A 24,354-nucleotide genomic window follows, 5' to 3' on the forward strand; every position below is an offset into this window, starting at 1 on the left:
TTCCCCGCAAAATCTGGTCTCTCTCTGCTGAGATTTTCTCTGACTTTGGATTTGTCATCTTTATTTCCCCTTTCTCCAGGCACCTTCCCGCCCATGATGGCGCTGAGCCTGCCGAGTTCCTGATTCCCACGAGGACGGTGTGCTGTGTTAGGCAGCCCCGCCATCCACCATGTGCCGGAGTCACTGACCCCCAGGCCGCCCCGTCTTTCTCATGGATATAAAGAGCCTGCAGAAAGCCAAGCGACGCAAACAGGGCAGCATGCAAAGCAGGAGCCAGAATCTATTCCCTGAGTAGGAGGCCTGGTTGCCATCCAGCTGGGAACAAGGGAAAACTTTTCACTCTTATTATTTTTACTAGCCGCCTCATTGCCTCAGGACCTGCTGTTACATTCCTGGTTTTTCTCCCAGTTGCCGTTGAAGGCATCGAAGCTGCTCCGTGCATTGACTCCTGCCGGTTTGACGACTTCGTTCCGCTGGATCCCTCTCTGTTGCCTTCTCCTCCCGGCGCCATGGCGGGCAGCACCGGACCCTTCCTGCCATGGGCGCAGGAAGTGGCGATGCTGTTGATGCTCCGTGTGCGCCGGACCGTCCTGCAGACGGCCATTTTGCTCTGCGTCTTGTTGCTTCTCCTCTGGATCTCAGTCTTCCTCTATGGCAGCTTCTACTACTCCTATATGCCTACGGTCAGCTACGTCAGCCCCGTCCACTACAAGTTCAGGTCAGTTTTGAGTTGGTTTCCGTGTAGCGGTTAAGAACTGTGGACTCGTAATCTGGTGAACTGGGTTCGCTTCCCTGCTCCTCCACATGCAGCTGCTGAGTGACCTTGGGCAAGTTACACTTCTCTGAAGTCTCTCAGCCCCACTCACCTCACAGAGTGTTTGTTGTGGGGGAGGAAGGGAAAGGAGAATGTTAGCCGCTTTGAGACTCCTTTGGGTAGTGATAAAGCGGGATATCAAATCCAAATCTTCTTCTTCTTCTTCCATTGCAGTCCTCTTTTGGGCCCTCCACCAAGTTAGGTGGGGTGGGGGTCTTTTCTGTGGTGGCACCTCGGCTCCGGAACAGCCTTCCTGAGAAGCTCCTCCCGCCACCATCGCTGGTGTCTTTCAAGTTCCAGGCTACAACTGTCTTTAGTTTACCACAGCTTTTTAACTAAGTGTGACTTTTATGCAAGGTGTTGTTTACCAGGTGAAAGAAATCATAATCCTAGACTTTTAGCTGACCCTTTAAAATTCATGCAAGGGTAAACAAGCTGGCTCTGAAGTGAGGTCCAGCTCCGAGGGCCTTCTGGTGGTTCCCTCACCGCGAGAAGCCAAGTTACAGGGAACCAGGCAGAAGGCCTTCTCGGTAGTGGCGCCCGCCCTGTGGAACGCCCTCCCACCACATGTCAAAGAGAACAACAACTACCAAACTTTTAGAAGACATCTGAAGGCAGCCCTGTTTAGGGAAGGTTTTAATGTTTGATGTATTTTAATATTTGGCTGGAAGCCGCCCAGAGTGGCTGGGGAAGCCCAGCCAGATGGGTGGGGTATAAATAATATATTATTATTATTTTTATTTATTTATTTATTTATTTATTTATTTATTTATTTATAAGCCTGCTAAATTTGTGTCGCTGCTGTTGGATGACGTGCACACAATATTTCATAGCAGTAGACTTGCTCTAGTGCAATGGTTTTCAATCAGGGTGCTGTGGCACCTTGGGGTGCCTTGAATGGTGGTCAGGTGTGCCGGGGACAGCACCGGCCTCTGTCCCTCTTTCCTTCCCTCCCTCCCTCTGATGCTCTCTCACATCTCTACCTCCAGAGGCTTGTTCAGCTGTTTGTTGCAGCAGCTCTGGCTGCACGTTCTCCAGGCGAATGGTGCCTCTGGGGTTGGCTGAGGGGTGTTGGTTACCGGGAGGTCAGTGTCCTCGGAGTAAGTAAGCGAGTGAGCAAGGATTCCTGAGGAGAGGGGAGAGGAGGTTGAGGGAACCCTCCACAAGGGAGGGTGTCCACAAAAAGGGTGAGGGCTCATGGCTCAGCAGGCAAGGGTCAACATAACTGAGTTCCCAAAGGAGAGCCACAGAAAGACTATACAGTGGTACCTCGGTTTACATATGCTTCAGGTTACATACGTTTCAGGTTACAGACTCCGCTAACCCAGAAATAGTGCTTCAGGTTAAGAACTTTGCTTCAGGATAAGAACAGAAATCGTGCTCCGGCGGCGCAGCAGCAGCAGGAGGCCCCCAATTAGCTAAAGTGGTGCTTCAGGTTAAGAACAGTTTCAGGTTAAGAATGGACCTCCGGAACGAATTAAGTAAACCCGAGGTACCACTGTACTTGGTCAAGGGAGCCATGGACTCAAAAAGGTTGAAAACCTCTGCTCTAGTGTATCAGTTTCCAGAAGAGTAGCTCTATTCGTCTTTGCTGCAAAAGACTAAAGGCAAATCTTCAGAACACAGGAAGATGGGCCCATTTGAGGCAAGGTTGAAGAATGCTGTTTTGCTTCATCAGATGATGGTGCTACTTCCTCCCAAACCTTTTGGCTTCGGTGTTGCTGGGGTTGGTTTTTCTCCTCCTCCCTTTGATCTTATACACACACACCCCGAATTTTTTATCTGTGTGTGTGTATTTGCTTGCCCTGCGAGGAAGCCACCCACCGTTCCACCGCGAGGTGCTGTTTTGGGTGTGGTCCTGCCCTTCTGGTGCATCTCTGCCCCAGGTGCTCCAGTCACACCTGAGGCAGCGACACAGCCAAAAGCAGAGGCTGAGCTAGGAGGCCGAGTCGACTTGGTGACTCATGGTGATGCACAGCAACAGGCTTTTCTGTGGCTGGGAACGAATTCTCTCAGCAAACAGTTCGGTTTTCAAACTATCTTCCCCATCTCGGCCTGCAAGTTTATATGGGTGCAGAGATCGGGGATCGCAGGAGTCAAGATCTGGATGGAGGAGGGAGAGAGCAGTTCATAAGAAGTTGCCTTGCACCATGTCAAACCATTGGTTCACCTAGACCAGTATTTTACACTCTGGCTGGCGGCAGCACTCCAGGATTTCAGACAGGAAGTCTTTTCCTCAGCCCTACCTGAGACCTTCTGCATTCAAAGCCGGTACTCTACTGCTGAGCTGTAAGCCTTTCACTAAATATACCTTGAGGGGTCCCAGTTCTCAGGTGGTTTACCATTGCCTGGGGTTGTATCTCTCCCAAATTCAGCGGGGGGGACAGGACTTCTGTAACTGTGGCTTCTCACAAAATAGAAGCCCCAAACAAAAAAAGCTAGGATATCTGGGCAAAAAAGGAGGCCAGCAGCTTTTTGCCTTGATACGCTATTTTGTTGTTGCAGGGATTTTGTTCAGTGTGAAGTAGCACAACCCAGACACAGATTTAGGCCCCTGGTGACAATGAAGCTAAGAGTCCAACTGAGGTGAAGGCAAGAGCCATAGCTCATCAATAGAACATCTCCTTTGTGTGCAGAAGGTCCCGGGTTCAAGCCCGGCATCTACCAGCGGGGCTTGGAATGCCCCCTGCCCCGCCTGAAACATTGGAGAGCTGCTGCCAGTCAGTGTAGACAGCACTGAGGTAAATGGACCTGACTTGGTCTGACTTGGTATAATATAGCTTCTATGTGGGGTGTCCCTACGAGAAAAAGTTCCAAAGCTTTTGCAGCTTTTTAGCTCAGAAAAATGTAAGAAGGAGAAGGTCAAAAAAATGATGTTTGAAAAACTGGACAGACATGCTTTTTTGCTCTCCCTCCATCTTGGATATTAGAACTCTTACTTTGTTGCTTTCTGTTTTGAATTTCTTCCTACAAGTCATCCCAAAACAATTTACAGTATAGTATCATACATAAACCAGTTACATACATAAAGGTAAAGGGACCCCTGACCATTAGGTCCAGTTGTGGCTGACTCTGGAGTTGCGGCGCTCATCTCGCTTTGTTGGCTGAGGGAGTTGGCGTACAGCTTCCGGGTCATGTGGCCAGCATGAATAAGCCACTTCTGGCGAACCAGAGCAGCGCACGGAAACACCGTTTACCTTCCCGCCGGAGCGGTACCTATTTATCTACTTGCACTTTGACGTGCTTTCGAACTGCTAGGTTGGCAGGAGCAAGGACCGAGCAACGGGAGCTCACACCGTCGCAGGGATTCAAACTGCCGACCTTCTGATCGGGAAGTCCTAGGCTCTGTGATTTAACCCACAGCACCACCCGCGTCCCTAGTTACATGCATAAACAACAGTTAATTGCAGATATATAAAAAAAACAATTAAAAATAAACATAAAATCATTTCAGATCAGAGACAGATCCCAACTGTTGCCCTATTTCCTCAGTTGGCAGGAGATTAAGGGGCTGACCAGAGGAAGTCCTAACGCCACAGTGTGTGTATATATATATTTGTGGAATTTGCTGCATCAGGATGCCTGGGGTGGCCTCTCGCTTAGATAGCTTTGAAAAGGGATTAGGGGAAAAATGAATGGGGTTGGGGGGGGTGAGGAGAGTTCTGTTAAGGGCCAGCAGTTGTGGTCACTAAGTAGATCCTCCATGTCAGGAGCAAAATTCCTCCAAGTACCAGTTGCCAGAGAGCAGCCGTGAGAGAGGACTGTTAGCTTTGTGTCCTCCCAGAGACACTGTTGCTGTTTTGATTATTAACATTAACTTTACCACCCGCCCTTCACCCGCAGGTCCCAGAGTGGGCCACGACAATTTAAAATCCGTAAGTAAAAATAAGAAAATACTACATTCACAAGAACAGGGCGGGGCCTGGAAACTGACATCTCAGGTGTCAAAGGCCCAGGGCAAAGAGCTGCGTCTTCAGCATTCGCCAAAAGCTGTACAGGGAAGAAGCCAGGCGCAGCTCTGTGGGAACGGAATGCCACAGCTTAGGGGCTGCCACAGAGAAGGCCCTGTCCCAGGCGACCCAAACTTCTTGGGGAGGTGGAAGTACTAGAAGGGCCTAGTCTGCTGATCTTAACACCCAGGAGGATCTGTAGGGAAGGAGGCCATCTCTCAGATATTTGTGGCAAAGTCTTTCAGGGCTGTTTAAACACTAGCATGAGTGTCTAGATCTGAAAATTGACTGGCAGCTAGTGTTGCTAGGGGTTGTATCTAAAGGAGCTCCATCCAGATACCTGGTCTACATTTGGCAAGTCTCTCAAGTTCTGAATGTGACCTTGTTCGTGATCTTTTGTCCCCCGCCCCCCAGGACTGACTGTGGCCAAATTGGATCAGAACTGTGCTCTTTCCCTGTTGCCAACGTTTCTTTCATCAAGGACAGCCGGGACCGGGTGAGTTTCTGGTTTCACTGGCCATTGATGTGCTTGGCACTAAGGTTGACATGTAGGTTCATCCGCTCTTGCCTTGAATTGAACAGTGGAGACGTGGTCGAGAAGAATCTGGTCTATAGAGGGACATTTCCCCCCATCCCGCAGTCCGGCTAACTGGAGATCAGCACCTGAAAATTGCCAGTTAAATTGGGAACTTGACGATTTGATCAGTTAAATAATTTCAACAATTTATACACCGCTTAATCCCAGTCATTACAATCGCGTATGGTGCCTTGAGCCCTTTGGAGGAAAGTACATTTTTTTTAGACTTCTGTGTTCCATGGTATAGCAAAATCCCACAAATTCCCTTTCCCAGAGCTTGCAAGAAACTGTCTGCTCAGAACAATTGGTTGGTGAATAACCCCTGAGCCGGATAATGTTTTAATATTTGTTTATACTGCTTGCTATAATAAAAAATCTCAGTTGTTTTTATTTTAAAAATAGAAGTAAAAACTGTAATATTCATTGAAGTGTCCTAAAAACTAGATAAAAAGAGAACAAGGCTATATATATATATATATATATATATATATATATATATATATCACAGATGAGATTGAGCTGTCTACAAAATGGAGGTGAGATCCTCTTTTTATCGAAAAACTCATTTCCAAAGCTCTGAGGTGTCTTTCATCACAGTCCTAATTAATTCTTATTGGGGCGCAAGTTCCCTGGGAACAGATTCTAAGCTCTGCCGGTGTCCCAGAAGATGTGCCGGGTTTCTTTTAAGAAGTAATTTCATCACCTTCACCCCAGACAATAGTACTCTTGGAAGGCATGGGATAATTTTTTCCAGCAAACTGTCTCTAGTTTATAAGTGAACCTTAATTATAGCATGCACTAGACCTTGGGCGCTTGGGCAGAAATGCCCAGTTCAGCATATTTCGGAAGGGCTTCTAGCTCAGTGGCAGAGCACACACTTAGCTCTCAAAACGTGCCGGGTTCAAGTCCCTGCCTATTGACATTAGGCAAATGCCGTCACTGTCCTCTTCTTGTTTATTTATATTTTATTTTATAATTTTTGTTGAAAAATGAAAAGTTCAAAATTACAAGTGCACTGAGTGGATGCAAAAGAAGAAGAAACAAGGAACAGTGCCCATGTGGGAAACAAAATGGGGGAAAATATCACTGTCCTCCTTTTACATGCCGGCTGAAAACTTCCTTCTGTTTCAGTAGGCCTATCCAGACATTTAAATGTCTTAAACATGTCTTTACAGTGGTACCTCGGGTTACATACACTTCAGGTTACATACGCTTCAGGTTACAGACTCCGCTAACCCAGAAATATTACCTCGGGTTAAGAACTTTGCTTCAGGATAAGAACAGAAATTGCATGACGGCGGTATGGCGGCAGCAGGAGCCCCCATTAGCTAAAGTGGTGCTTCAGGTTAAGAACAGTTTCAGGTTAAGAACAGAACTCCAGAACGAATTAAGTTCTTAACCCGAGGTACCACTGTATTATGAACTGTATTTTTAAAAATTATTACTACAGAAGAGTTTGCCATCGTGGGCTCTTCTGGGAGGAAGGCAGGATATATAAACTTAAGTAAATAAAATGGATTGTGGATATACTGTAATCCAAAAGGATATAAATCCATGTCCATGGTCTGTGTTCCTGACAAGTTAGGACACTCTTAATGGTCCCATTTTACAGATAAAAAGACTGAGAGAACAGCACCTAGCCAGAAGCCTGAGATGAGATCTGGGCCTGGGCCAGAGACTTCCCAGCTTGTGCTCTTGGCTGCAATGCTACACCCATTATCTGCGGCCTCGCAATTAAATCTATAAAGAATTAGCGCCCCATAAAAATAAGATTATACCAGCCCACGGGTGCCTAGCCTAAAAAAGGGAGGAGCGGGTTGAAATTTTCTCTAAGGCTATCCTGCCTAGTCATCGCAAGGAAGCAGAGAAGGCCCATAGCTCAGTGGCAGACAATCTGCTTTGCATGCAAAGGTCCCCTGGCATCTCCAAGTAGGGCCGAGATGGGGGCTTCCTGCTCAAAACCCTGCAGAACTGCTGCCAGTCAGTGTAGCTAGATGGACCAATGGTCTGACTCAGTCTAAGGCAGCTTTCTATGTCTGTATTCCTTTCGAAGGGAAAAGAAGACTGCTGCTGCTGCTGCTGCTCTTAGGTTGAGTGCAAAGCCAGCCTTAATGGTTTTAAGATGTTATTTAATGAAGGACCCTAGAATTCCACTGATTAAATGTGAGGGTGTAAAGGTGTGTGTGTGTTGGAGTTTCTCTATCGCCTTCTCTGCCCTCAGGTCCTCATGTACGGCCAACCGTACCGCATCTCACTGGAATTGGAGCTGCCAGAGTCGCCGGTCAACCAGAACCTGGGGATGTTCATGGTGGTCATTTCGTGTTACACTAAAGGTGGCCGTATCATCTCCTCTTCGGCCAGATCGGTATGTCCAGGGTTTGCGGGGGAACTGCGTGAGTGAAGGGGGAGGAGCTGAGTGGTGGTTTCTTCCCAGTGACCTTTGGCTGGAGTGATGACAAGAGAACTGGCCTTTTCTGCAGTTCCCCCCCCCCTCCCCGTTAATGGAACCCCTCTCCAAGGAAACCTGCCCGGAGCCAGCCTTGCCATAATTTCAGCAACGGGCAGATGTGTTTTTGTTTTCCCAAGCTTTGGGCAGCACTGGTGATATATACTTGAGGGTATAGGGCAGTATACAAATTATTATTATTATTATTATTATTATTATTATTATTATTATTATTTAGCATTACATTTGTTTTTAATGTTTATGTACAGATTTTATGGTATTTTTAAAGGTAAAGGTAAAGGGACCCCTGACCATTAGGTCCAGTTGTGGCCGACTCTGGGGTTGTGGCGCTCGCTTTACTGGCCGAGGGAGCTGGTGTACAGCTTCCGGGTTATGTGGCCAGCATGACTAAGCTGCTTCTGGCGAACCAGAGCAGCACACGGAAACGCCGTTTACCTTCCCGCCGGAGTGGTACCTATTTATCTACTTGCACTTTGACGTGCTTTCGAACTGCTAGGTTGGCAGGAGCAAGGACCGAGTAACGGGAGCTCACCCCATCGTGGGGATTCGAACTGCCGACCTTCTGATCGGCAAGTTCTAGGCTCTGTGGTTTAACCCACAGCGCCACCCGCATCCCATGGTATTTTTTAGTCTGTTGTAAATTGCTTTGTGCCTTTTTTGGTGCAAAGCAATACTCAACTTCAATAACCCTAAACAGGACACAACCAGCGCTGCGGGTTTTTTTGTTTTTTTTAGGAACAAACATACCTGCTTCTAACTATGTATGCAAAGAGCTTGGACTGCTGTGTACATTCGACCTTAGCTTCTCTCCCCTTTCCCATGCTAGCTGGGGCTGATGGGAGTTGTAGTTCAAAACATCTGGAAGGCACCAGGTTGTGTTTGTTGGGAGCAAAAAGCTAGACCTGACTGTCTGACCCCTCGCTGCATGATTCTTTTTAAATATATATATTTTAAATTGAAAATTTATAATAACACAAAGAGAATATTCAAGCAAACCAACAAGGACAAGCCACGGACAATATAAATTTGACAACAGCAACAACACAAATGCCTGTAAGCTGTGTGTGTATCCACAATCAAGGAGCAAGTCAATTGACAAAAGCATGTTAAAGACCGTACAACCAGCCCTCCAGAAAGAAAAACTGAATAGTAGGTTGTTGAACTGCTCCTGGCAAGAATTACTAAAGGGAATAAAAGGCAGGCAGTCATCGTAGAATTTATCTTTGTTAAACTCACCCCTTGTTACTTCAGTGTTTCCTTAACTTTCCACACTTTATCACACCGACGCTGCATATTTTAATTGACAGTCACTTTGCCACAAAAGTGTAGTTTCCATTCCATCAAGCGCCAAAAGATGAAGGGTCAGTGGTTTAAATATTATATTGACTCCTCAAATCAATGAGAGTGGAGCCAATTCTGCCTCTTTCTCACGCTTGATCCTTAATAATGTCAGCAATTCAATTACAGTGGTACCTCAGGTTAAGTACTTAATTCGTTCCGGAGGTCTGTTCTTAACGTGAAGCACCACCTTAGCTAATGGGGCCTCCTGCCACCACTGCACCGCCAGTGCCCGATTTCTGTTCTCATCCTGAAGCAATGTTCTTAACCTGAAGCACTATTTCTGGGTTAGCGGAGTCTGTAACCTGAAGCGTATGTAACCTGAGGTACCACTGTATTCTGTTTCTATCTTAATATTATATTAAGTAATGGAAACAAAGCAGCCAGTGAACCTGATTTGCTGGGGCAGCTGGAGAAGGACTTCTGAAGATGAGGGAATAGCACAATTCAGAGCACATTTCCGTTGTATTGGTGATGCATCCAGGCCACCTTCTCACATAAGAAACCTTTCCAAATGTAAGATCTTCGGGGGGGGGGCAGTAATCTTTATAGAAAACAACCCCTGATTGCACAGCACATGGTCAATAGCCAAAGTGAAAGGAAAGCTTATTGATTCGTTCTGTCTCTGCCTGTTTCGTCTCCCAAGAGGCTTCCCAGTCCCTTGGGTCTGCAGTCCCAAGTGCAGAGCTTACACTGTTTGGTTGGCTATCATCCAAAAAGCTTTCTTTTCACTTTTGGAACACACTATCTACAGCTTTTAAGGCAAGATGGGTAGATTTCATGAGGGGCAACAGCTAAGGCTAGGTTTAAATATTGTGCCACGGTGCAAGCAGCCATGTTCAACAACTCTTCCCCAACCCCCACCACTTAAGTCCTGGAGTGTGAAATAGACTTTGATGCAGAGGAACCTATGAATATCATTGGCTAGGTGAGAGTTGGGGACTCTGTGGCCCTGCACATGATGTTGGACTCCAGTTCCCAGCACCTCTGTCCATCGGTCATGCTGGCTGGGGCTGATGGGAACCGAAGTCCTGCACTGCTATTGAACTACAATTCCCACCATCCCTGATGGGAGCTGGAATCCAGTATCCGGTGGGGCACAAAGTCCCCACTTCTGTACTAAATAAAATAAGGTTGCTTGACTTACATTTTGGGAACTGGAAATGAGCGTTCCGTAGTGTGGGCAGGTGTCTATGCGGTCATTTTTTAATTTTTATTTTACCACTGAACAATCCCTAGGCTTGGAAGAAGCTGCCATACCAGGTGGGATACAAAACCTTTATAAAAATCCACCGTGCACCTCCAGCGCATTGGCTTTTTTAAAATAAGAAAAAGATAGTTGGCAACCTCAGGGGTGTTTAAGATAAAGGTAAAGGGACCCCTGACCATTAGGTCCAGTCGCAGACGACTCCTGGGGTTGCGGCGCTCATCTCGCTCTATATGCTGAGGGAGCCGGCGTTTGTCCACAGACAGCTTCCGGGTCATGTGGCCAGCATGAATAAGCCGCTTCTGGCGAAACCAGAGCCGCGCACGGAAACGTCCTTTACCTTCCCGCCGGAGTGGTACCTATTTATCTACTTGCACTGGTGTGCTTTCGAACTGCTAGGTTGGCAGGAGCAGGGACTGAGCAACGAGAGCTCACTCGTCGCGGGGATTCGAACCACCGACGTTCTGATCGGCAAGCCCTAGGCTCTGTGGTTTAGACCACAGCGCCCCCCTCTTAAATGTTGCCCTCTTGTGGGATACTCCATTCCATTCCTCTCCCAACAGCCGGTCAGCATTCTGTGGCCATTCTCACTCTTCACTGGGCTGTTTTGGGGGAACTCCCTCCAGTCCCCTCTATTTTTTCTTTCCCCTAAAAAATGCTTTGCACTCCCTTAACGGTGACCCAGTGACCGAGTCCGCGCTCTCCCTCTCTCCTGACTAGGCAATGCTACACTACCGCTCGAGCCTGCTGCAAATGCTGGACACCTTCGCCTTTGCCAGCCTGTTCTTGGCTGGTTTCACAGAACAGAAGCAGTTGCTGGACGTAGAGCTGTACTCAGACTACAAGGAAGACTCGGTGAGAGAATGGCATTGCTCTTCTCCTTGATTTCCTGCTTCCTCTAGGGATGACTGTCACTTCCTGTTTCCCATCTCCTGGCCAGTCCTTCATAGCTGACAATATTTTTCTCCCACCACCTACTGGGGTAGTTTGCCGAGCTTTGGTCCTCATCCTGCACTCAGCTCTCACATTGTGGCTCCTACAAGCTGTCAGCCTTGCTCTGGGTTAGTTAGATCTCACACAGTCTCGTGGGATAATCTGACTTCCTGTGAGAATTTGCTAGTGCATCCCCACAAGTTAATCGCCCAAGTTAAATGCATGTAAGACCTTCCTTGGGGATGGAGGGACGATCTCTCTGCATTTTGAGTAGGCACGGGTCTTTGCTGTTACACAGACACACAAAAGATGAATCGGTGACCTTGGCTTCTCTTTCTGCTTGTAGTACACACCTACAGTCGGTGCCGTGATTGAAATCCAGACCACAAAGATCCAGATTTATGGGGCTCAGCTGCGCATTCATGCCCATTTCACTGGACTGCGGTGAGGACTGTTGTTATCTATATTAGCGTTTTTTAGATTTCTTCAACATGTAAAAATACAACAGACTTGAAGTAGAAATCATTCACAGTTCTACTGCAAGGCAAAGGTGATTCACCCGGCAGTTGTGGTAACTCCTTCCTTGAGTAGTTTGGAAAGTTTTGAACTAATTCGGTGAACTTCGTTAAGCCAAACTAGTTCATTCTAAGCACAGAGAAAGAAGAACAGGCTTGTTTGGGCCTCTTTCCACAGCAGACTCCAGGGAGCAAATTGCAGAAGGGACAGTTGCAAAATCAATTTTTAAAAACCACAGAAAAACTATTATTTTTTAAATGTATTTATACCTCAGCCTTTTCCCTACTTGGAATTAATGGCCATTTACAGCATTTAAAAACAACCGTATAAAATATAAAGCAATACAAACAACACTAGATAAAAATGATAATTAAAATACATCAGAGCACAGGTGGAACTAGCAATTGAAACCCAGTTTGCCCTGATAGCAGCCCAGTGACTGACACTTGCTTCTTGGTTTCCAAAGGCCTGTGTTGGAAGGATAAAAGAGAGGGAACCAGTCGAGCCTCTCTTGCGGGGGGAATTCCACAATATGAACAATGCACCTCTTAACACCTCCCCCTTCCTTCCTGCTCTTGTCTCCCATAGATATCTGCTCTACAACTTCCCAGTGACGTCCGCCATCTTGGGTGTGGCCAGCAACTTCACCTTCCTGAGCGTCATCGTCCTCTTCAGCTACTTGCAGTGGATCTGGGGCAGCGTGTGGCCCAGAGAGTCCTTATCAATGCAGGTGAGAGACGGTGCCAAGGATTGGGGGTGAACTGCGTTTTGTAACTTGTCACGGCCCTGGCTGCTTGGCCCAAAAGGAGACATGGTTGGAGCAAGGCCACCTCACCTTTTCTTAAATCATACAAATGAACCACTATTGCCACATATTGCTTAATATACCAACCTGTACTACTACTACTACTACTACTAATTTATTACTTATACCCCGCCCATCTGGCCGGGCCTCCCCAGCTACTCTGGGCAGCTCCCAACAGAATACATTGGTACCTCGGTTTACAAACTTAATCCGTTCTGGAAGTCTGTTCTTAAACTGAAACCGTTCTTAAACTGAGGTGAGTTTTCCCTAATGAGGCCTCCCACAGCCGGTGCCCTTCCACTGTTCGGATTCCATTCTTAGACCGAGGTAAAGTTTGCAAACTGGGACACTACTTCCGGTTTTGTGGAGTTTGTAAACTGAATCGTTCGCAAACAGGGCTGTTCTTAAACTTAAACTGGGCTGCCTTCAGATGTTTTCTAAAAGTCAGGTAGTTGTTTATTTCCTTGACATCTGATGGGAGGGCGTTCCACAGGGTGGGTGCCACTACCGAGAAGGCCCTCTGCCTGGCTCCCTGTAACTTCACTTCTCGTGGTGAGGGAACCACCAGAAGATCCTTGGAGCCGGACCTCAGGCTGGATGATGGGAGTAGAGATTGCTTAATATACCAACCTGTACAAATATAACCAGCACAGTATACACTTCCTTCCACCCCTCAGCTGAGTCTCAGTAAAAGAAATCTAAAACTTGGGAGTGTTCAGTTACCAACAAAATTCTGATTTCTGTCCTGTCTTTTTTCTCTCTTCCCCACCCCATCCCCGGGCAGTTATCTGGCCGGGAAAGATCCGGAATGCTTCAACATTCAGAAGACGTCCGCCGACGGATTGTGGTCCCTAAAGAAGGTACCGTGGAATTGGGAGTCAATTTCTTTTAGAGCTGTTTTGGTGGCACCTTCCCAGGTATGGAGTTTCCCTTCTCCAGTTGTTGCTGGACTCCCAACTCCATCAGCCTCAGGCAGAATGGCCTAATGGTCAGAGATCACAGGAGTTGTAGTCCGGCAGCATCTAGAGGCCCCCGCACCAGCTACTCCTGTCTTAGGCCACATTCACACCATATATTTAAAGCGCTATGGTATCACTTTAAATAGTCATGGCTTCCCCCAGAGAATTATGGGAGCTGCAGTTTAAGGGTGCTGAGAGTTGTTAGGAGAGTTTTGTTTTCCCCACAGAGCAACTATTCCCCCAGTGGTTCAACAGTCAACCCCTCTTCACAGGGAACTCTGGGAATTGTAGCTCTGTGAGGGGAATAGGTGTCTCCTAACAACTCTCAGTACCTTTAACAAACTACAGTTCCCATAATTATTTGGGGGAAGCCACCCACCAGTTTTTAAAGTGATATCATAGTGCTTTGAACATATGAGAATCATCAGCTGCTGGTGTTTTCATGTTCTTCTGTTTTCTGGCAAAGACTTTTTGTTTTCCCCTCTCTGAAATTTATTTTTGTTTTCACACTTCATTAAACAGAACAAAGCAAACTTCAGCGAATACATTGCAAATTTCAGTGTACAACGCATCTCCGTTTCCTTTCAAAGATATATATATAGCAGCTGAGTCCAGCGTTCCTCACGTTTGGTTTATTCATTAAAATGACACCTCTCTCTCAAAAGAACTTTGGGATGTTGGCATTCTAAAAATCGCCCTTCTTTTCAGTGCCATTTTAATAACTCTTTAGCATCTTGTATATCAACATTTCAGGCTCTTTTTTATGGCATTTGGCAGATGTCTGCCCTTTACAAAGTTGTTTTTTAAAAAAAAAATTATCTGGGGTTGGGCTGTGGAATCATGCCTGCTGTTTGTTTTCATCTCTGCTCTGGTTCTCGCCTTGTGCTTTTGTTGGATTTTAGAGAGGGTTTTTGTTTTGTTTTGGCATAGCGTGGATTTTGTTTCAAAATTGTTTTGACTTCCTTATGTGGGCATCTGCCCAGAGGACCCAGGCTGCAGGGAAAGCGATAAATAAAAGGGGCTAAGTTCTGAGCTTTACCTGAGGGTGCAAGGCCGCAAGGCCCAGGTTAGTAATGGTTGAAAACCCATTCTCTCCCCTTATTATAAATTTGTTTAGCAGCATTTTTTTTCAAAACAGAAGTCAAAACAGCCACTGGGATTTCAGGGTAGTGCTCGACAAAGCGTTGGGTTGCATCCAGCTTACGTTCTACTCAAAAGTAGACCCACTGAAATGAATGGGCCCGAAGTTGGCCATGTCCATTGATTTCACTGGGACTGCTCGGAACAGGACTAACACTGGATCGACCCACCATTCCAGGCAAGATTGAAATGATTAGCTGTGAGTCTATGCGAGTGTTTTTCAGGTATTCTTTTTAAATGTTTTAAATGTGTTTTTATTTCATTTCTAATTGTTTCACTACTTTGCTTGCTCACCAGGGCTCCTATTTGGGAGGAAGGGCAGGATAAAAGTTTTAGCAACAGCAGCGGTAACAATGCAACAAATAAAATTATTTTGAACTCTTTTTTTGGTTGCCTTTCTTCTGCAGGCTCTGAGGAAATAGAGGCTGCTTCACGTCAACCAGAGGATGTGGGGGCTGATGAAGAGGAGGACGAATTGTCGAGAGCAGGTCTGCACTTTTTTTAGATGCTCTTTTGCCTTTCGGACAGTCGCTTTAAATATATATACAATTGCTCTTCTGGATCAGACCAAAGGGCTAGATGGATTAGGAGTTTGTTGCCCACAGTGGCTGTCCAGCTGTCTTGGAGGGGCTAACTTGCTGCTTTCCCCCACTTCCCTTCTAATGCAGACTGCCCTTGAACTCCAAGATGGTTTTGCCTGGCTGCTGGAATGTGTCTTTGAACTCTAATGATGCCTCTCACTTGCCAGGTTGGAGGGTATACAGTCATACCTTGAGAGCCAGTGTGGTGTAGTGGTTAAGAGCGGTAGACTCGTAATCTGGTGAACCGGGTTTGATTCCCCGCTCCTCCACATGTAACTGCTGGGTGACCTTGGGCCAGTCACACTTCTTTGAAGTCTCTCAGCCCCACTCACCTCACAGAGTGTTTGTTGTGGGGGGGGGGGAGGGAAAGGAGAATGTTAGCTTCTTTGAGACTCCTTCAGGTAGTGATAAGGCGGGGTATCAAATCCAAACTCTTCTTCTTCTTCTTCTTGAAGTTGCTTCAGGTTGAGCGCTTTTGGGATCCCGTTCGTATCCAGAGGTACCACTGTACAGTCGTATATCCATTTGACTTCCGCAACGTTCGACTTCCAAAGCGCGGCTCCTGCAGCCAGTTGGAAGCCCCGTCGGATGTTTGGCTTCCAAAAGAACATTCGAAAACCAGAGCAATCGCTTCCGGTTTTCGATCGTTCAGGAGCCAGAACGTTTGACTCCCAAGGTGTTCGGGAGCTGAGGTATGACTGTACAGGGAACCGGACCTGTGCAGAGAGGGGCAGCTGGGTACACTTGCTCCGGGCCTCGGAGGGCTAAGCTGGGCAGGGGGACCTCTAAGGGCCTGCCTGACTTTACATTTTCTTGCCAAGAACGCCATGGGCCTCTCAGCAGACTGGGGACTCCCGCCCCGGGCCTAAGACGAGCTCTGCACAGGCCTGCAGGGAATGCTGGTGATTTAATGGGATGGAATGGAGTAATCGGGAAAGAGGCTAGCTGGATCCTTGAACAGGAACAGCCCACATTGCAATATTTTGTTTCCAGCTCAGCTCATCTAATTCTCATTTTCAAACCTGTGTGCTTATGATGTACGTGGTCTAAAGGTAGATAAAAATGACCTTTTTAAAAAAAGAAAGAAAGAAAGAAAATATTTGTTTGATCAAAAAGATATAATTGATTAGCAAATAAAGATAAAACAATGTGGTTGTTTGAAATTAAACACACACAAAGCAATAAACAATTAAGGATACTAGAGGACAAACAAAACAATTCCTTTTCAACTAGATGATGACTAATTATTTTGTTAGGATAGCAGTGTTCAAATGCCTCTGGCAAAATATGCTACTACTCAGAAATCGTTTCAGTTTCAAGTGTGAATTATAAGACCTTGAGGACAACATCTTGATATTTATTTTTTAAAAATATTTTATTATTATTTTTTAAAAGGGCATGTTACTACACGTCCAGTATCAATTATAACAATCATACTTTTTCTCAGGGATTGTGAACGCAACAGTTGACATCTACTTAAACCACACATTCTTCTAAGTAGTTTCACATACACCCACACCCCCCAATGCATGATGAAATCTCGCTTAGTAATTAATTCAGTATATTTATTAGTGGCATTATTTGTATCCAGGTGCCTCAAAGCAATTTGCACGCACACGCACACAATGAAATAACATTAAAATCAGATAAAAACAGCAGCAAACTGTTTTAGATACTCATCTGAAAATATATTTTAAAGGGACAAGCCCTACCCACCCCACTGAGTTGGCGAGATGTGGCTACTCTCTCTTCTCTTCCCTTCCATGCATGATGTAGGTCATTATGACATTAACATTTTGCAGAAATTAACCTCTGGACCAATTTCTCAACATAACTTGTATCTGGATCTTGCTTTCACGCCATCTGGACAGGCACTGCGCCAGCTGCCTTAAGATTTCATAATTATGCACAACATGAAATGGCCCTGTCTTTGGTTTTTATCTTGAACCCACTGAAAATAAATTGGGTAATCTTGTATAGTAGTGTGTGAAGGGCGAAACCTCCTCTCCTGCAGCCCATCCCTGGGTCTCTGTTCGAAGTTCATGGTTTTAAAAGCCTTGGACGTGCCCCTTCACCTGCTGGCAAGTTGCAAGGTCCCAGTTGTGTAAGCTGTCCATACGCACACAGAGTGTGAGTTGTCTTTCTTTGTACCTTCTCCAGCTTTATGATATCCAGAGCCAAATTTTAAAACCCTTTTTAAAAATAAATTTTTATTGGCTTTTTGCACAAAATTTGACATTGTTCATTTCACTTTCAGTTTAATAATTTCTTACGTTTGGACTTCCTGTCCTTACATCCATAATGTCCCTGTTGAGTTTCTTTTATCTACTGCCATAACTGCCATTTATTTTCTGTTAGAATCATAGAATCATAGAGTTGGAAGAGACCACAAGGGCCATCGAGTCCAACCCCCTGCCAAGCAGGAAACACCATCAGAGCACTCCTGACATATGGTTGTCAAGCCTTTGCTTAAAGACCTCCAAAGAAGGAGACTCCACCACACTCCTTGGCAGCAAATTCCACTGTCGAACAGCTCTAATACTGTTGTATTACAGCTTACGTTTGTTCCTTTATTATAAGTAATTTCAAATTTGAACTAAACTTTAAATTCCGGTCTGTTTGCTATAATGCAGGGATAGGGAATCATTTTTGTCCCCAGAGCCACATTGCCTTCTGGGAGCGACATGGCAGTGGTGGGAGGGGCAGCAATTTTAAATGTTTACCTTTGTGCGGTGGGCTAGTTTCTACATGCATTCATGCAACCCCCCTCTGTCTCCATCCGGACAAGCAAGAGGCATTACTGGAGTTCAAGGACCCGTTCCAGACAGGCAGAAAATACTGAAGGAGGGTGCGAAGTGAGGCTGGCAAGGCAGGTGGCCTCAGGATTGTGGCCTGAGGCTCTCCACCTCTTCGGTAATGGGTTGAATGAGGGCCAATAAGCCAAGATTTGATATTCCGCTCTACAGAATTCCCCGTGGGTTGGTGGTTCTCATGTCCAGGCATGAGGCAAACAACTTACTCGTTTAAATGAACTGTGTCACCCTGTTCTTGGAGTCAAATGGTACAGGTCAGGTTGTAAATAATGATTTTAAAAATCTAAAGGTGCTGAAAAAGGTGACAAAGGAGGTAACAAAAAAACCGTCTCTGGGGAAGGGCCAGAGCATTTGTTCTGCTTGCAGAAGATCCCAGCTTCAATCTCTGGCATCTTAGCTCAGCTGGTGCTGATGACACCGGGGTAGTAATAATAATAATAATAATAATAATAATAATAATAATAATAATAATTTATTATTTATACCCCGCCCATCTGGCTGGGTTTCCCCAGCCACTCTGGGCGGCTTCCAACAAAACACTAAAATACAATAACCTATTAAACATTAAAAGTTTCCCTAAACAGGGCTGCCTTCAGATGTCTTCTAAAAGTCTGGTAGTTGTTGTTCTCTTTGACATCTGGTGGGAGGGCATTCCACAGGGTGGGTGCCACTACTGATAAGGCCCTCTGTCTGGTTCCCTGTAACTTGGCTTCTCGCAGTGAGGGAACTGCCAGAAGGCCCTCGGTGCTGGACTTCAGTGTCCGGGCAGAACGATGGAGGTGGAGATGCAGGTTGCGGGTTCGATCCCCGTCTGGGACAGCTGCATATTCCTGCATTGCAGGGGGTTGGACTAGATGATCCTCAGGGTCCCTTGCAACTCTGATTCTATGATCTCCAGACAAGGCTGAGAACGACTCCGCTGCCAGTCAGTGTAGACGGTGGTGAGCAAGATGGACCAGTAGACCAACTCTGTATCGGGCAGGTTTCCTATGAGGGCATTCCATGAATGGCGTATTCTGTCATGATTTCCTTGCCATCTTAGACGCTCCCTCTTTTCAACACACGATTTCCAGCCTACAGGCCTGTCTTGATTTTCTTCCTCTTGCTTCTGCAACAGTTGCTGAGATGCAGACCCAAAAGAGCAATCTGGAGAAACCTGATTCTGGGACAAGGTCCAGTCTGGACAATGGGATGAGCGAAGGTAGGTGCACATCCCGGTCTTCACCTGAGCTTCCTTCACCCCCCTCCTGGATCCATGTTTTGCATGCAGTACAGTGGTGCCTCGCAAGACGAAAAGAATCCGTTCCGCGAGTCTCTTCGTCTTGCGGTTTTTTCGTCTTGCGAAGCAAGCCCATTAGCGGATTAGCGCTATTAGCGGTTTAGGGGCTTAGCGGATCAGCTGATAAGCGGCTTAGTGGCTTAGCAGATCAGCTGATAAGCGGCTTAGCGGCTTAGCAGATCAGCTGATAAGCAGCTTAGCGGATCAGCTGATAAGCGGCTTAGCGGCTTAGGAAAAGGGGGGGGGGAGGAAAAAACCCCGCAGGAACTCGCAAGACATTTTTGTCTTGCAAAGCAAGGCCATAGGAAATTCGTTTTGCGAAGCACCTCCAAAACGGAAAACCCTTTCGTCTAGTGGGTTTTCCGTCTTGCAAGGCATTCGTTTTGCGGGGCACCACTGTATATACCAATAAGCAAGGAGACTCTGTAGAGCTAAAGGGACACACACATATCTATATATGCATGCACCCACCCCAGGGTGGAGAACTTCAGGCCTAGGTGCCAAAATGTGGCCCTCCAGTCTTCTCTATCCCACCCTTAGGACTCTCCCTAGGACACACCCATTTTCAGCCTTCCTTCAGACCCATCTTAAGTGATTTGGCCATGGGCAGCAGTCATAATACCTGTTGCTTTCTTGGGTGGGGAAGTGTGTAAATAATAATAATAATTTTTATCTATACCCCGCCCTCCCCAGCCAAGGCCGGGCTCAGGGCAGCTAACAAGCAATAATAAAAACAAGTTGAATGAATACAACTTAAAAACAAGATTAAAATACAACAATTAAAATATTGAAACATTAAAATATTAAAATGCAGCCTCATCACAGGAGGAGAAAGGAAAAGAAAAAAGAAAGAGGGGGGGAATCAAATTGACTCCAAGCCACAGGCCAGGTGGAGCAACTCTGTCTTACAGGCCCTGCGGAAAGAAATCAGATCCTGCAGGGCCCTGGTCTCTTGAGGCAGTGTTCCACCAGGCCGGAGCCAGAGTTGAAAAGGCCCTGGCTCTGGTTGAGGCTAATCTAACTTCCTTAGGGCCCGGGACCACTAGGGTGTTGCTATTTATGGACCTTGAGGCTCTCCGTGGGGCATACCGGGAGAGGCGGTCCCGTAGGTCCGAGGGTCCGAGGCCGTAAATGAACCTCTAACTGTTGTTAAGCTGGCATGTAGCATGCTATACAAAGGTAAGCATAGGATAGGACTCCCCTTCCTTGGGGGTTTTTAAGCAGAGGTTGGATGGCTTAAGGCAGGGGTCAGCAGACTTTTTCAGCAGGGAGCCGGTCCACTGTCCCTCAGACCTTGTGGGGAGCCGGACCATATTTTGAAATAAAATAATGAACGATTTCCTATGCCCCACAAATAACCCAGAAATGCATTTTAAATTTGTATTAAATTGAAAGTGAAATGAACAATATCAAATTTTGTGCAAAAAGCTAATAAAAATTATTTTTAAAGGGGGTTTTAAAATTTGGCTCTGGATATCATAAAGCTGGAGAAGGTACAAAGAAAGACGACAACTCTCTCTCTCTCTCTCTCTCTCTCTCTCTCTCTGTGTGTGTGTGTGTGTGTGTGTGTGTGTGTGGACAGCTTACCCAACTGGGACCTTACAACCTGCCAGCAGGTGTAGGGGCCCATCCAAGGCAGGCTCCACAAATAAGCCAGAGATGCATTTTAAATAAAAGCACCCATTCTACTCATGTAAAAACCCGCTGATCCGCAGGTCCAATTGCCTTCTAAATCCAGCCCGCGGATGGTCCAGGAATCAGCATGTTTTTACATGAGTAGAATGTGTCCTTTTATTTAAAATGCATCTCTGGCTTATTTGTGGGGCATAGAAATTTGTTCTTTTTTTTTTTTCCTTCCAAAATATAGTCTGGCCCACCACATGGTCTGAGGGACGTTGGACCAGTTCATGGCTGAAAAAGGTTGCTGACCCCTGGCTTAAGCTGTCATGGATGCTTTAGCGGAGATTCCTGCATTTCAGGGCTTTGGACTGGATGACCCTCAGGATCCCTTCCAACTCTACAATTCTATGATCCTATTATCCTTTGCCCCACCCTCTTTGTTCTCTGGCCCCACCCACCTCATGCTTACCATGGGAAGTCAGCTGTGTCCTGGTGGTCCTGATGACAGAAATTTCCCTCACACACTGATGCCGTTGCTTTCTAATATCAGGGAGCCCCCTTCGGTAGCGTTTCACATCCTTTCTAGGAGGGCTAGAGAGAGACTTAATTTAAAAAAAATGAAAGCTCAGAGTCTGCAGTAGGGCTGGGCGATAACTGGTTTACAACATCGTGATATATCACCAGCTAAACATTGTGATATACTGATACATCACAATGTCTGAAATAAGGATGGAGCTATGTAGAAGCACTGGCAACTTCAGTTTTTCTTCCATCATGATTTTTGTCTGCCCCCTGCAGGAGAGAGCTGAGCCTGCAGAGTTAACACAGGCAGAGAATTGTGATTTTTGCATAGCAAATTCATAATTCACAATACAGTGGTACCTCGGGTTAAGAACTTAATTCGTTCCGGAGGTCCGTTCTGAACCTGAAACTGTTCTTAACCTGAAGCACCACTTTAGTTAATGGGGCCTCTTGCTGCTGCCGCGCCACTGGGGCACGATTTCTGTTCTCATCCTGCAGCAAAGTTCTTAACCCGAGGCAATATTTCTGGGTTAGCGGAGTCTGTAACCTGAAGCATCTGTAACCTGAAGCGTCTGTAACCTGAAGCGTATGTAACCCGAGGTACCACTGTATATTGCCAGGTCTTTCAAACCAGTTTTGTACAGTCATACCTCGGGTTACAGACACTTCATGTTGTGCGTTTTCGAGTTACCGGAACGGGTTACTTCCAGGTTTCGGTGCTCGCACGGCACTGCGGGTTGCGAACGTTGTGGGTTGCGAACGTGCCTCTGGCACGGATCACATTCGCGACCCAAGCGTCCACTGTATAGCAATATATCACCCAGCCCTAGTCTGCAGTATCTGCTTAAAGTCACAACCATTTGAAATGCCTGGATAACAGGGGCTTCTCTCCAACATGTGAATACTGATTTATCTCCCGTTTGCTTATTCATTCGCAGAGACGGAATTTGAGTCTGTGGACAATTCCACGCTGCTTGCTGAGGCCAACTTCCCTTCAAGCCTGCTGCCCCCAGGGGCCAGGACCCTCACGCCAGGCTCAGAGATCCGGCAGAGAAGTACTTGCTCCAGTTCCTGAAAAGGGGGTGGGCGGGTTTGTTTGCGGCCTCACGAGCCCCTCCTCAGCCTTTTGCACTGCTCCCAATAGCTTGCACCCACCACTGGCCTTGCTCTCCAAACGGAGCCTCTGCTCCCAGCTTGTGTTTACATTCCAGCTCCTTTTTCTCTCCCCCCACCCCCTACTCCTCACCCGGAGACACTGTAACTTAAAATAAAGATTTACCTGCTAACGAATTATTTGCCAGTGTACTGCAAAAACTCTGGGCTGGAGGAAACCCATGCCGTGAATTCTTGTGCACTGGGAGGTGGGGTTTGGGGGTTTTTAAGCCATGCACATCCTGGACTAGATTAGAAGCCTAGGATGAGCCTTAGGATGTGTGATTTCTAGGTCTTTGATTTGTAGGCACAGGTAGCTGAGATTTCAGCATTGCAGGGGTTTGGATTAGATGACCCTAGGGTCCCTCCCAACTCTATAATTCTAAGATTTAGGGATGTGGGTGGTGCTATGGTCTAAACCACTGAGCCTCTTGGGCTCGCCGATCGGAAGGTTGGCGGTTCGAATCCCCGCGACAGAGTGAGCTCCCGTTGCTCGGTCCCAGCTCCTGCCAACCTAGCAGTTCAAAAGCATGCCAGCGCAAGTAGATAACTAGATACCACTGCGGCGGGAAGGTAAACGGCGTTTCCATGCGCTCTGGCACTTATCACAGTCGTCCGTGTGCCGGTAGCAGCTTAGCCATGCTGGCTACATGATCTGGAAAGCTGTCTGTGGACAAACACCAGCTCCTTTGGCCTGAAAGCGAGATGAGCGCTGCAACCCCATTGTCGCCTTTGACTGGACTTAACCGTCCAGGGGTCCTTTACCTTTTTTTAATTCTACGATTTGTTAATTTTGTCCCAGCGCTTTTCCTGGGAAAACTTGCTGTTTACCACTGATTCGGATGTCAGTCAGGTTTTCCGCAGATCAACGTTTGTTCTGATTCAGTAGGAAAACCACAGGGTTGAACAAATACCTGCTCAGATCATGCACCCAGTGCCTCGATTCTGCAGCGCAAACAGAAGAGTCGACGAGCCCTTAGGCCCTTTCTCCACTATGTATTTAGAGTAGTATCATCCCACTTTAAATAGTTCTGGAGTTGCGGTCAACATCAGAGTATACTACCTTGGCTTCCACTGGGATAGGGGTTCAGGGGCGCCGAGCATTGGGGGCGAAAGAAGCTTCGGCCCCCTCAATATTGGTGTGTAGGGGGCTGAGACACACACACCCCCAAATTGAGGGGACTGCCATCCCCTGCCACTGCCAGTGCCTGGAAGCCGGACAGGGGCTGGGACAAGCAGAGAGGGAAGAACGTCCTCTGCGTGCACCACCTCCCATGGGGCAAAGCTTTTTTGTCCCACACATACCTTTGAGGAACACCAGAAAGCTTTTCCAGAAGGCGCTCTCTACCAGGGATGCACAGGGTGAAGCATCTTTGCCTGTGCATCCCTTTTCAAAAGGGCTGGCGGGGGGTGAGTGGGTGGGCCAAGTCTGCCTGCCTGGACTGGGGTGTGTATCGCACGTGTGGCATCGTGCATGCACATCGAGGGGCCCCCAATGTCGGACGCAACTCGGCACACCTGTAGGGGTTGCACATTTAGTTTCCAGAATAAATCACGCAGGCTGAGAGGCAAGGCACTTCTGTCTGCACGGGTTTATAGAGGAATGTCTCCTTTTTCCTGATGCAGAATCTGGATTGCCTGGTTGATGGTCTTCTCCACCACCACCCTGCATGAAATGCAC

The 24,354-nt window shown here is 46.8% G+C and overlaps 1 protein-coding gene across 1 annotated transcript; it reads left to right on the forward strand.

Annotated features, from left to right (window-relative positions):
• Window positions 1-228: 228 nt before the first annotated feature.
• On the forward strand, window positions 229-22,811 carry BSCL2 (BSCL2 lipid droplet biogenesis associated, seipin). Its single transcript, XM_079958417.1, has 10 exons — window positions 229-718; window positions 5,179-5,260; window positions 7,563-7,706; window positions 11,074-11,208; window positions 11,633-11,730; window positions 12,391-12,532; window positions 13,392-13,467; window positions 15,114-15,194; window positions 19,218-19,301; window positions 22,460-22,811. Exons 1-10 carry the CDS (start codon window positions 510-512, stop codon window positions 22,594-22,596), a joined length of 1,188 nt encoding a protein of 395 aa, XP_079814543.1. The 5' UTR covers window positions 229-509; the 3' UTR covers window positions 22,597-22,811.
• Window positions 22,812-24,354: the final 1,543 nt, after the last annotated feature.

This window comes from Podarcis cretensis (assembly GCF_951804945.1).
Source record: "Podarcis cretensis genome assembly, chromosome: 16".
In the NCBI taxonomy this organism is placed as follows: Eukaryota; Metazoa; Chordata; class Lepidosauria; order Squamata; family Lacertidae; genus Podarcis; species Podarcis cretensis.